This window comes from Urocitellus parryii, chromosome 8, assembly GCF_045843805.1.
Source record: "Urocitellus parryii isolate mUroPar1 chromosome 8, mUroPar1.hap1, whole genome shotgun sequence".
NCBI classification, from domain to species: domain Eukaryota; kingdom Metazoa; phylum Chordata; class Mammalia; order Rodentia; family Sciuridae; genus Urocitellus; species Urocitellus parryii.
In genome coordinates, this window is record NC_135538.1 from 21,788,445 (window position 1) to 21,801,819 (window position 13,375).

The window sequence follows — 13,375 nt, forward strand, 5'->3', positions numbered from 1 at the left end:
GACAACCATACAAATAAATGAATACACCAATTCCATTCAAGTTATGAAGATATTTTCCTTTAATTTATCCAAACATTTCACATTCATGAAGTCATTTATTTTAGAGCAAATCTAAGCTTATAATATTAAATTTAAAACAATACAATATTTACAAGACAGTTGACAGGGGAAACTTGCTGGTAGGAAAACAATACAAATATTGTATTTTTCTCTTCAACATCTGCCAGTAAAAATGGCAAGCAGCCTTGTCGCTCTTAACATCCTGGATAAACTGAACATAACAAGGAGCCCATAACGGGGAACGTGCTTTATCCTCAACATTCAGCTGTCTATAGCTTTAGACCCTCAACATTCTTCTTCAAGTTCAGCAGCTCCTTTTCCTGCCTTCTTTTCTCCAGCTTGAATGCTAATTTGTTAGCTTTCTTCTCTACTCTTCGTTCCTGTATAAGAGGATCCTCATGTTATTCATATCTTTAAACTAATAAAGACTACTTTCACAGGAGAAAACTCCTGAAATTTCCCCTCCACCAAATCTTTATAAATCTTGTGTTTAAAAAACATAGTTTACCTTGCGCTCCTCTTTTATAGCTTGCTTTCTTGCTCTTTTGTCTTCTTTGCTTTCATTTTTAGAACGTGGTTGGGTTGATACCTTGGGCAGATCGCTGCCATTAATCATCTGCATTCGTTCCACTTGCTTTGCTGTAAGCCCTTTCTTAGGTAAGACGTTGAGAGGTATTCCTGTTTTAGAAGATAGGTGGATTTGTTTGGGCTGAAATAAAAAGATGAAATGACACTAGAGTTATTTCCTATATCTTAAAAATAGCTCACTAACGACACACTGCTGGTGCTATTCCTAATAGTGCTGTCAGCCACAAAGGGATAGCTACTGTGAGAAAATTTGTATATTCCTCTTCCCATATTGGACATTTCAAAAAGCTTAGGATACCAGGGCTTACCTTTGGTTGATATTTGATAAGCTGTGGATGGTTATATAAATTTGAGTATGTACCTAAAAAACAAAAGTCATGCACTAATTAAGTACACTTTCAGTTAAGCACTAAAATCCCACTATATTCCTGACCTTGGTGTTTTTGTGATGTGAAATAACATTGGAGTCTCTCTCAAACATTTTAAAATTATTTACAACTCATTAATAGAAATATTACTACTTCCTAATTCTTTTCACAACCCTCCCCCCCAAAATCATACATCAATAAGTACACTTCTAGTTCAGCATATATTACTAAGGTCACTATATTGATTGCTGACCTTGGTGTTTTTGTAGTACAAAATAACAATGGAGTCTCCCTCATAAATGTTTTTAAATTGTTTACAATTCAATAATAGAAAATATTACTCTTTCTAAGCCCTTTTCATAAGTTCCCTAAAAACTTACTACTAAAATAGATGTACTTTTTCAAAGCTGATGTACTTAATACTTTAAAATTACTATCACATTTATGGCAGTAGAGTAGGCACAAAGATACTCACTGCAAATGGATTCACAATCCCACTTCTCTTTGGCTTCTTCAAGGACTACAGTAATAATCTCTTCCTCCTCAGACTCATCAAGCTCATTGACTGGTAGGTCTTGATCCTCAAAGGGTTCAAGAGTATTCAATTTTACACAGCTTTTGGTTATGTTTTTAAAAATGAAGACAAAAGGAGACAGGAAATTCCTCATTATTATATGTGACTAAAACAACTACAGAAACTCTAACAATTTTTTAAACCCACATATTCCTATGTCAGTGGGTTTTAGACATTCACTCTGCTGATAAGTGAGATCTATTGGCAAGTTTATATGGTTATGTATTAAATAAGATGGAGAAGACAGAATTTTTTAAAGCCTAAAAAAGCACTAGCCAATCCATCTCTCCCAAGTATTTATATCATTCACTCCAAGTGTGTAGCTTCTTTTCCTGCTGTGGGATCTGCATATTTCAGAAATCATGGAACATCTGACCTTTCTGGCAGATTTAAACTCCTCATGAGTTTCTCTCAGAAAAAAGTCACCTTGATGCAGATACTGATTCAGAACAAAATTCATTAGTCAGTTCTGCAAATCAACTGAGATTAAACCTATTATTCCTTTATAAGCCATGACTACCTGTTTTTCAGAATACTCAGCAACACCCAGCACTCCAGAAACATGAAAAGAAAAGTGCATACGTTGAAGTAATTCTTCAGCCAAGGAGGCTAGAAGAACCACCCTACTCCCCGTTTTCCACTGACACTCACTTATCCAACCATGACTCTTTTTAAAGTCAAGAATACAGAAAATGTGGTTCCCAGCATGCTCCCACTGTCATTTTTAGCTTTAGAATTCTTTATTTGGGGGTGGGGGAGGCGGTACTGGGGACTAAACTCCGAGACACTTAACCATTGAGCCACATCCCTAGCCCTATTTTGTATTTGATTTAGAGACAAGGTCTCACTGAGTTGCTTAGCACATTGCTTTTGCTGATGCTGGCTTTGAACGAGATCCTCCTGCCTCAGCCTCTTGAGCCGCTGGAATTACAGGTGTGCACTGCTGAGCCCAGCTGGCTTCAGAATTCTTAATATCAAAATGCAGGCAAAACTGACAAGCAATCTATGAGCCAAAGTTTATAAAAAAAAATGTACTATTTCCTTACTAATGGAATCTGACAAGAATTTCACTGTAGCACTACAGATCTCATTTGGAGATGGGGGGGGGCAAGCTAAACAGGGAAAGGAAAGTTTACTTACTTCTCTGCCTTCTCTTTATAGTAGTCATTCAAAACCTCCTGTAAACGATTGCTATCTACTTGAACAGAACCTTCCAATTCAGCATTATCCAGAGCTCCAATCTCAACATCATCATATTGTTCATAAAACTTGAAATAGAAAAAACATACCATTAAAAATAAACAAATTCATTAACTCCAGTATTTAAATGTTGTATGTCAACATTATTTCTACTCATTATTTAAGAACTACTTTAAGATCGTAACTACCATTAAAATATCTGCAGGGTTTTAGCACCATAATAGGATATAAAAGATATTTCAGATTTCAAGCCAATATTCCAGATTCACATTTAGACTGAAAATAGGCTTCCAATTAAAATGAAAATGAGTTACTCTACTGAGCTTAGAGAATAAAATGCTAGGCAGAGATCCTTACCTCAGAACATTTTAAAAACATCTTCAGGCCAGGCATGGTGCTGCGCATGCTTATAATCCTAGCAGCTGGGGAGGCTGACTCCGGAGGATCGTGAGTTCAAAGCCAGCCTCAGCAATGGCAAGGTGCTAAGCAACTCAGTGAGATCCTGTCTCTAAATCAAATACAAAATAGGACTGGGAATGTGGCTCAGTGGTTGAGTGCCCCTGAGTTCAATCCCAGGAACAAAAAAAAAGGGACTGGGGTCGTGGCTCAGTGGTAGAGCACTTGTTTGCACATGTGAGGTCCTGGGTTTGATCCTCAGTACCACATATAAAAATAAATAAATTAAATAAGGTATTGTGTCCATCTACAACTAAAAACATAAAAAAAACACATTTTCAAATTATTTGGTTATGACTAAAAGATCTTGTAATTGAATACAGCCTCCTATTAATGTATAATTCTATTTTTCTTTGGATGGTATTTATTATATTATTCAAATAGCATTTACAATGTTAGCCTTTGTCAAAGAGTATGCAAATGCTGATGTATCTCCTGACAAGTGAGGTTATTTGTAGTAACAGTTGGCTTCTTTCTTTTTATTCTTTTGGTTTGGGGAAATGAACCCAGGGTTTTGCACATGCCAGGCCAAGAGCTCTTGCCATATCCCCACCCCTTTTTAAAAATTTTTGAGACAGGGTCTTAATAATTTGCTTAGGCTGGCCTCGAACTTTTAATCCTCCTGCTTTGGACTCCTAAGTAGCTGGAATTACAGGTGTACGCTACCACCACACCCAGCAACTGTCTGCGTCTCGTCACAGAAGAAGGAACCCAACATGTTATGAGATTGTAGCAAAGTTAGAACCGTCTTGAGTTTACCTGGAAGGGAACCATTCCTTAACTCACTCATCATTTATTGGACAGTGAATGCCTACTGTATGCCAGATACCACGTTAGGGCTAGGCATGTACCAGTGAGCAAATCACATAAGAATCTCTGCCCTTGGGAAACTAACATTGCAATGTGAGACAAATCTAGATACAACAAACAATAAATAAGCTTGTTAAGAGAGATATGAGGTGGAGGAAAGTGCTACAGGACAGGATGGGTGAGACTAAAGATAGTAAAGGTAGTCTAGAGAATAGGATTGGAAGCCCTGGAGAAAACTCATGATAGAGGAACCAAATCAAGTACACTACAATTCAGGCTTTGAAAGAAAGTCGTAGCTTTTTTTCTCATTTTTTTAGAAGTACAGTTACTAGAGAAAATACTAAAACATCTTTTATGGGGACCTCACCTTCTCAAACCTCTCATCATGTAGGGTCAGTTGTTCATTTCTCCTCATGACTGAGGAAGTCATAGAATACTCCGTAAACCGACTTTTTGTTTCCTCATCCCAGAACAAGTGCTTTTCCATGGGTATAAGAGGTTTCCCAGGGGCAGCCATGTCATCATCTGACACCAGGCCTGCAGTGTCATAGTCATCGTCACTACTGCTCCCCTTCTCATCGTCCACATCTTCCCACTCGCTGCCATCTTCACTTTCACATTTCCTAAATTCCAAGAGTCATAAGTTAACTCGTCAAATAATTTAATAACAGATCAATTCAACTTTACATAAGTAAAACAGGAGGGTGTTTCAGGAAGGGTTCTTATACAGATGGGAATAGAGGTGCTGGTGGGATAAGAAAAGCAATGATGTGGCAGCCGATATTTGACTTTATTCCCACCAATATATAAAGAGCTGATGTCTCAAACTAAATTATTTTCTGCTCTAAAATAAAGATGTCTCAGATTAATACTCTTGAAGGTCTTTTCCTACTAAAACATGGTAGTCCTCTCACTGAAGGAGCCAGTTGTGTCATTTGCACTTTGAAACAATTCACACATACTGTATATCCATTAGCTCTTCTCCTGTTGGCTTATTAGCCTGAAGAATAAAGTCATCTTCAAGTAGGTTATCTGGATTATCAAAATCAAAATCATCATCAAGAGCTGCAACAATGTCTGGATCAAAATCCAGTCGAGGTCCTAAAAGGAAAACAAAAATTGAGCAATAATTTCCAAGAAAGCACCATTCATCCACTTTATATAACCTGTGTACTCATAATATAATGTACCAGATTCTATTTAGTTAGTGAGGATAAAGGAATGATTTAAAACCTTAAGTTCAGTCCAGTTAAAAACAAGAGATGAAAGGCAAAATTTCTCTTCCAGTATCTACTGGGAAAAACACTCTTCCACTGTAGATGTATATTAATCTATTTAGCAACTCAAAGCTTTCACGTGCAGGAAGAAACTAGGCTTTAAAATTCACCTGCTAGAAGTAATTCAAATTAAGTATTTATACACTATTACACTTTTTCTCGAGATTTTAATAAATCTCAACCTGTTTCTTCAGTGATATTCTTCCATCTAATAAAAAAAAACTATGAAGTTAGAGAAAACCTTTCAAGTTCAACCTTCTGATTCGACACAGCTTCCAACACTGTCTGATACATGGCTACTGCTTAACTTTTCAGCTGCATTTCTTTGTTTGGGGAAGAAGGGCTACAAGAGATTGAACTCAGGGGCTGTCAACCACTGAGACACACCCCCAGCCCTATTTTGTATTTGATTTAGAGACAGGTTCTCACTGAGTTGCTTAGCACCTCACTTTTGCTGAGGCTGGCTTTGAACTCAGACCTTCCTGCCTCAGTCTCTTGAGCCACTGGGATTACAGGTGTGCGCCACTCCACCAGGCTCAGCTGCATTTCTTACTAATCCTCACCCTTCCTTCTGGCATGCTAAAATGCACGCAGCTTTTGACATTCAGTCTTCTGTGTGGGATAAATTCTCTATCCCTCCCTCCTTCTTCCAAGTGGCTTTTATTAAGAAATCAACTGGGGGCTAGGGTGTTGCTCAGTGGTGAAGTGCTTGCCTCACATGCAACAGGCTCTGGGTTTGATTCCCAGCACCATGCAAATAAATTTTAAAAAAAATTTAAAAACAGATTAACCTAAACATCCTCTAGGCAGTCTTGCCTAACAACCTGAAGCTGGGTCTGGTACCCTTTGCCTCATCAGTATTTACCAATCTGATATTACTATAAGTTAGCAGTTATTATTTTTTATAACTGAAGTAAAGTCCTTGAGATCAGAGACCATGCTTTGTTCTGTTTAACCTAACACTCTAGCAACTTAAGTCTGAAGAAAAAAAAATCAATAAATCAATGCAAATGTTAAGTCAATAATTAAGGCAACTTGGGAGAAAATATCAAAACACTACTTGGATTTTTGTGTTTGTTCTAAACTACAATGTTGATGCTAAAAACTTTTTAAAAACCAGTTTCAGTGTACCTTGAATAGGTAGTAAATTAAAACTTCTTTAAAATATTTATATACTCTTAGGAGAAATTGTGAAAAAGATTATTGTTCAAAATTATAGTATTGTTAATGAATGTGATACCGTCTTTGTAAAAGGCTAGGTGATTTAAAATTTCTCTATTAGACTGCCATAAACTTGAATTTCTCAGTGATCCCCTTCAATTGAGGAATTTGATGGCACAACACAAAAGGCTGCTGACCATATCTGTCCCTTCCTCATGATCTTTAACATGAATTACAGACACATCTCAATTGTTTTAATCCTATAATAAGGTTAGCAAAATCCTACATCATTACATTTCTGTTTGTAAAACACAAATTTATCCATTTGAAAACTTACAGAAATGAAACACACCTGAAACTGGAGCTGCTTTATTTAACAACCCAACATCTTCCTCAAAATCTGATGCAAACACAGATGAAGGCAACTTAATTCCAGTACTCTTAAAAAAGAAATTAGACAATTGTTAGGTTTACTTTCAAAATACTTTCCAACTACTATACTGGGTTGAAAAGTGTCCCCTCAAAATTTATGTCGACCCATCCCCCTAGACTGTGACCATATTTGAAATAAAGTCTTTCATGGTTTGATTATGGTCTGTTTTCTTTGAAACTCAGGTTAAAATGTATTCCCCATTATAAGGTATTAGAAGTGAGACCAGGTAGGAAGAGGTGATCAGAGCTCTGTTATTATGAATGAACTAATCCATTCATGTGACTACAGTGGGTCTGCTATAAAAGTCAGTTTGCTAGATCACTCACATGTTCTCTGTGATGCCTTGACTCTCTGCCAGCAGGAAGGGCATCATCAGATGCAGACCCTCAACCTCGGACATGAGCCAAAATAAACCTTTTTTCCTTATAACTTACTCAAGACTGTGGGTGTTATTAATAGCAAAAGAAAATGCACTAAATCTTGTACAAGTAGTTAAGATGAGGTCATACTGAACTAGGGTGAGCTCTAGTCCACTGGCCAGTATGCCCTTAAAGAGGCCAGGAGAAGACAGACACATCAGGGAGAATGTGATGTGAAGATGGAGGCACACTGGAGTGAAACATCCATACACCAAGGAACTCTAAGGACAGATTGCCACCAACCTCTAGAAGCTACAAATAAGGAAAGCAGGAGAATCCTCCCCCTGAGCCCCTAAGAAAGAACTGAACCTGCCAATAATTTGATTTCAGATTTCTGGCCTCCAGAACAAAGAAACAATAAATTTCTGTTAGGTCATATAGTATATGGTAATTGGTTATCACAAACTTAGGAAATGTCACAACTACATTTTGTAATCTCTCACCTGTGTGCCACTAACACATTTGGACATACAATTCTACCATCTAAAATGTGCATTTCAGTGAAAGAATAGAAGCTTAAAAGGGTAAAACTGGTCACTGAGAGAGGTTTCAGGACTCAAATCCAGATCTTGAACTCCACTTGCCTAAAGTTTCAAAACAAAATTAATCTTTTTCTCTTAAGACTAGAGAACATCCCATCTCTAGTAACAACAAAGCCTTTCTTTGCATCAGCTGTCTTAAATACTACAGTGGTCATAATCATTCCTCTCTGTCCCTGTGTCCCTTTGAACTCTTGCAGAGAATGACTTTACTCCCCTCCTTCAGGCACCATCCAATTTATGGACTAACCACGATGTAGATTGCCCCAACAGCTGCTCCATTAGTCCATCCCTAATCCAACCTTCATACCTGTCTGATTAAACTCCCTTAGTATTTTCATAAATTTATAATAGGTTCTCAGTCTTCACTTTGTACTTAAGCTCCCAATTTTTCAAGGCCACATAAAATCAAGGCCTACCCCATATGTACAAATTTCTTAGTATAAGATGATCACATAAATCAAGTCCAATCCCTGTCATTTGATAATTCAAAATAATTTATTGAGCAGCAATATGCCTATCACTGTGACCCACAACACTATATATCCATACACAATACATAAATGCATGCACTATACACACACATATATTCTTAGGTTTTTTTAAACAGTACTCTTTGTGATTACTAGACAAAAAGTGGGGAAGGGCTCAGCCTCAGTAAATTTAGTGAATTTAACCATGGGAGATTTCTTCAAATCTTGGAAATAGTCAGTCACATACATGATAAGAGTTTAGATAGTGATTACTTTCCTTTTTAGAAGAGTACAACTTTTTTTTTGGTTGCAGTAGTTCCTATTCTGAGTTTGCCCAACTATTTTCTGCCAAAGCACCATCTTCATGAAAATTAAGACAAGCTCAAGCATTATTTCTGTAATGTCTTTTCTAATTACCTTACGTTGTTTCTAAGGTTTATTCAATATTTCTGGTGTTATGGTTTAGATGTGGTGTCCCCCAAAAGCTCATGTGAGAGACAATACAAGAGGTTAAAAGGAAAAATGATTGAGTTATATACTTGACCTAATCAGAGAATTAATCCCTAACAGGATTGACTGTTGACTAGATACAGGCTGAGTGTGGCTGGAGGAAGTGGTTCACTGGGGGCATGGCTATGGGGTGTATAGTTTGTAACTAGGGTGAAGTCTCTGCTTTCAGATCATCATGTAAGCCAGTTCCCTCTGCCATACTCTTCCACCATGATGTCCTGCTTCACTTAAGCCCCAAGGAATAGAACCAGCTGCCTATGGACTAAGACTTCTGAAACCATGAGCCCTCAAATAAACTCTTCCTCCCCTAAGATTGTTCTGGTTAGATCCTTTAGTCACAGCAGCAAAAAGCTAAAACATCTGGTCTATTCAGTTCTGGTTTGTCACAAATTAAAGTCATAAAAGTAGGTGGGACTAATTTACATTTTTTTGTACAGCACTATAGAATATCAATGGCACTTTTGTTTTTAAACATAATTCATTTGTCCTTATAAATACAACTGAAGTATCCATTCAATAGCTTTTTTCTATTAAAAAAAATCAATTAGAGATTTCTTTTACCTAAAATGAATTAAGGATTAAAAGCTTAATCCTTAATATGATTCAGCCAAAGAAATATTATATCTTTATTCAAAACTTTCTCCCCAGGAAAGATAAAGAAGTTGAACAACTATTAGGCCTCTCCTCTCCCTCAATGGAGTACAGAAGGAAGTCTCAAAAGTACCCTACTTCTGATATAACAGGCTTGGGAAAGAACAGAGAAATTGGTTCTACTATGATATCAACACAGTGGTGGAATGCAGGGCCTTACAAGAGCTATGTCCTAGTTTACAAATGGAACAGCTGCAGTCATTACCTCGTTCTCTGAATTGAATTCCTGAAACCTAACACTTTTAACTCTGCATAAGAGACAAGCTATGGACTAGAAGAGCTATGATCACATCTTTTCTGAGGAAAGAAGCACCAGATCAAGACAAGATTAGAAAACAAAAAACTGGGAATTGGTGCTCCCCCTTTTAATCTCTTCCTCTTGTTTATAATACCAACGAAAATCTCCTTTATTTTAACTGCCAGGTAATATAAAAGCTTCCCACAGGAAAATTTACTCTACGCTAAAACAGAAGCACACAACATGGGCATCCTTAACATAAATGGAAGGGATGGAGGGGAATGAGCAGAACTAGTTTTATATAAACACATGCCTTCATTTCTACCTAATAGATAAAAGTATTAAAATGGACTGCACTTTTGTTGGGAAGAGTAACAGGCATTTCATTAAAATCTATTTATGTTGTTTTCTCTTATGGTTAGCCTGCAGCTTTTACAAAAGGGTTCAAGATCTAAATAGTTCATAAAACTTATAGTCTATCTTAGAACAGTTTATGATCCTGAAACAGTTATTAATGTGAAGTTAGCTGCTTTTCCTCTATTGAAAAGTGCTGCCTCACGTGACTCACCAATCAGAAGTCCTGAAACTGTCAAATGTTATGACTTTTACCACCTGCCACCAGAAGAGATGGCCTACTCTTCTCCTGATGATACAGGTATGCACATACATATACAATTTTAAGTGGAGACATGGCCTATCTGTGCTTTTCATATAGACACCATTTTTTGCTAGAAACAGTTATCTTTAAAAAAAAAAAAAAAAAACAGTCATTTCTTCACTCTTTCCCACATTCATGCTCTCATGCTTAAATTGCTAAAAAGGCTTACTGGAATTACTGAAGTTTCTTCTTTCTCATCTTTGCTGCTGTGGAAGGTACTAGCAGGAATAAGCTCTGAGGGCCCAGACGGTTCCTTCAGGTGCTGTAGGTAGTCATAGTCATCATCAAAGAATACACCATACTTCCTCTGTTCTGCTCGCCTTTCTTCATCATTTATCTTGGACAACAACAAAATGAAATTAGTACCCCTTATTTGGATAGGGCTCAGCAATACTATAAGCACAAATTCCTGACTAGGAGGCAGATGGCACATGAACGATGGCTTATAAGAATGAGACAAAGAATTCTTAACAAACTTAGGAAATGTAGCACTTCTAAACCATATTCTACATAAAATTAAAATGCAATGAAAACAAACCATTTGCAGTGGTGTATGCCTACAGCCCCGGATAGCTGAGAGAGTAAAGTGGATCCCTTGAACCCACAAGTTTAAGACCAGCCCAGGCAACATAGCAAGACCTTGATAAATAAAACAAACAGGAACAAAAACAATTCTTTCTACTAAACATTTTCATGTAACATTTCAAGCTACGAAATAAATGCATACATCATGTATTTGGAAGGTTAGAAGAGTTACAGGCTTTGAAAAGAAAGTATAATTTTCTCAATGTACTGAAGAGCTAAAATATGGCTACTGTTCCCCAACACTTTCTTTTATGTCATCTACACTTAACAAGTATACTCTAACAAAATCAAATCATCCTTTTCAAGGCTCCCTGACATTTTCCAAAGCTAATGCATGAGCTCAGATATTTTCTATTTCATGAGATGAATGACCAGGAGGCAAAATGAAGTTTACAAAAAGACTATTCTAAATGGCAGATCTCGGGAAAGCAGAGGTTGAGCATATGGTTGTGTCCTAAATAACATCATGCAGAATTGTAGCTGGTGGTTTAGTAAATGTTTATCATTACTTTATAGGAATTATTCATTTAAACATCTCAAATGAAGATGCTTTACCCTCCCAGTCAAAATAAATACACATTATGCAAAAATTTAGCACATGTATTGAAAACTGAGTCACAGACTATTTCTCAGAAGACCAGTTATTTGAGAATCATCATTGGCCAGCAATTTATTAAAACAACTAGCAGAGAATGGAGTGTAGCTCAGTGGTAGAGTTCTTGCCTAGAATATGCAAGGCTGTGGTTAGATCCTCAGCACCATGAAAAACACAAACAAATGCCCTAATAGTTTATAAATTCACTGGCTAAAGAACAGAAACTACCTTCTGTGTGGGTAACAAAACCCTCTGGGGTGCAGTCTCATCTGCTGCTAAAGGATCCCGTTGGCTCCGGTGGACCAAGTGAAAAGAGACAGCTTTCTTCTTCTCTATAAAGGGCTTTTTCTTCCTGTGAGGCTTCAAAGGAAGAGAATTAAGACAATTCATTAAAACAGGATCTAAAATAGTAAATAATACCTTAGACCTCACAGGGAGCTTCAATGAATTATGTGAAGGATCAATGGAGTTTTCAGATCTACAATTTTAGGGTAGGCAATGGCACCTGTGTGCTATAGAACCCATGACTTCTTTTAAAAAACATTATTAGTTGGGCACTTATTCTATGACAGACCTCCTTATGGGAGATGGGAATATATCAGTGGAAGTCAGATGTAAGGTTCCTGTTATTAGCAATCAAATCAACAAGATAATGATTTCAGGTGAAGAAAATTAAATATGGTGCTGTGCCAATGACTCAAGAGTCCCTTTAGACTGGGTGCTATGGGGACCTTGCCGTGACAGGATGAACCAGGATAGTGAGCCTGCCACAAGACAATCTGGAGTAGGGTGTTCCAGACAGGTAAACATCTCTCTACCAATTAGTAAAGAAAACCAGGACACAAACAGCGGCTTATGTTTAATAAGATTCATTTCCATCTCCAAACTTTTTTATTTTGCTATTCAACCTTAATTTTCCAAACAGAAACCAACTGAGTGACCTTCTTTATAAAAGCCCAACCTTACTCTCCCACAAGTTGTCTTTCCCCCAGAGTGAACAAGAAGATATATCTGCCACTCCTGGGCCTGCAGTGACCAGCAGCTCCCGCTCCGCCCAACCCCAGGAAGCAGGGGGTGCAGCGATCGGGTCAGGTGTCACAGGTTTTCTATGAACTGACGCCGTGCAGAGGTGCAGGCCCCTAGGGTACAAGGAAAGCCCCCTCTCGGGACTACTCCTTCTGGGGAGAGTGCCCGGGGATGAGGGGGACGGCCCGTTTCGGATCACTGTGCGTCAAGCAGCCTCTGACATAATTCAGACCGAGGGAGCTGTAGCCACTGGCACTACCGAAACCAACCCGGCCTCAGCAAAACTACGGCGCCGGGTCGCCGAGACGAACGAGGCTTGCTCACCATACTGCAGCCGCGCGGCACTCACACCCAAACACAGCAGCCACCACACCCTCGAAATCCCGGGGGACGCCGCGGGCCGGGTCACGGGCCGGTCTCTAGGCCTAGACACACGTGCGACCACAGGTCCCAGGCGGTACGTCACGCAGCAGCCTGTGAAAACGGACCAATCACGAAGGAGCCGATGGGTCGCCGCCGGAAGTTACGTTCTTGGCGCCGCCTCAACTGTCGCGAGAGCTACGGGAGGTGGGGCTTGCTCGGTTCCCGCCCCCGGGCGGGCGGCGCTTGTCAGAAGGAATTCTGGCACCGGGGAAAGGGGGCTTCGTGGGGCTGCTCTGTTGGGGTGCGTGAGCGAGTTGGTACTTATGGTTGAGCTTCCCTTTGTAGCGTTCTCTACCCAGAGCAGGGCAAATCTAGCATCACTATTGACTGA

At 38.6% G+C, this 13,375-nt stretch overlaps 1 protein-coding gene across 1 annotated transcript; it reads right to left on the reverse strand.

The window, feature by feature from the left end:
- Window positions 1-41: 41 nt before the first annotated feature.
- On the reverse strand, window positions 42-13,091 carry Ltv1 (LTV1 ribosome biogenesis factor). Its single transcript, XM_026397609.2, has 11 exons — window positions 12,946-13,091; window positions 11,824-11,955; window positions 10,585-10,752; window positions 6,847-6,934; window positions 5,019-5,157; window positions 4,424-4,679; window positions 2,731-2,858; window positions 1,492-1,631; window positions 957-1,009; window positions 569-769; window positions 42-440 (listed from the first exon to the last, which is right to left on the reverse strand). The coding sequence occupies exons 1-11, from the start codon at window positions 12,946-12,948 to the stop codon at window positions 330-332; spliced, it is 1,419 nt and encodes a 472-aa protein (XP_026253394.2). The 5' UTR covers window positions 12,949-13,091; the 3' UTR covers window positions 42-329.
- Window positions 13,092-13,375: the final 284 nt, after the last annotated feature.

What these genes read in the sequence shown, in the direction of transcription:
- Ltv1 (XM_026397609.2), bottom strand. An exon ending in TATAAAGAGAAGGCAGAGAA is followed by an intron (nt 1,632 to 2,730) that starts GTAAGTAAACTT and finishes CATAACCAAAAG; the next exon opens with CTGTGTAAAATTGAATACTC. An exon ending in GGATTGTGAATCCATTTGCA is followed by an intron (nt 1,010 to 1,491) that starts GTGAGTATCTTT and finishes TTTGTTTTTTAG; the next exon opens with GTACATACTCAAATTTATAT.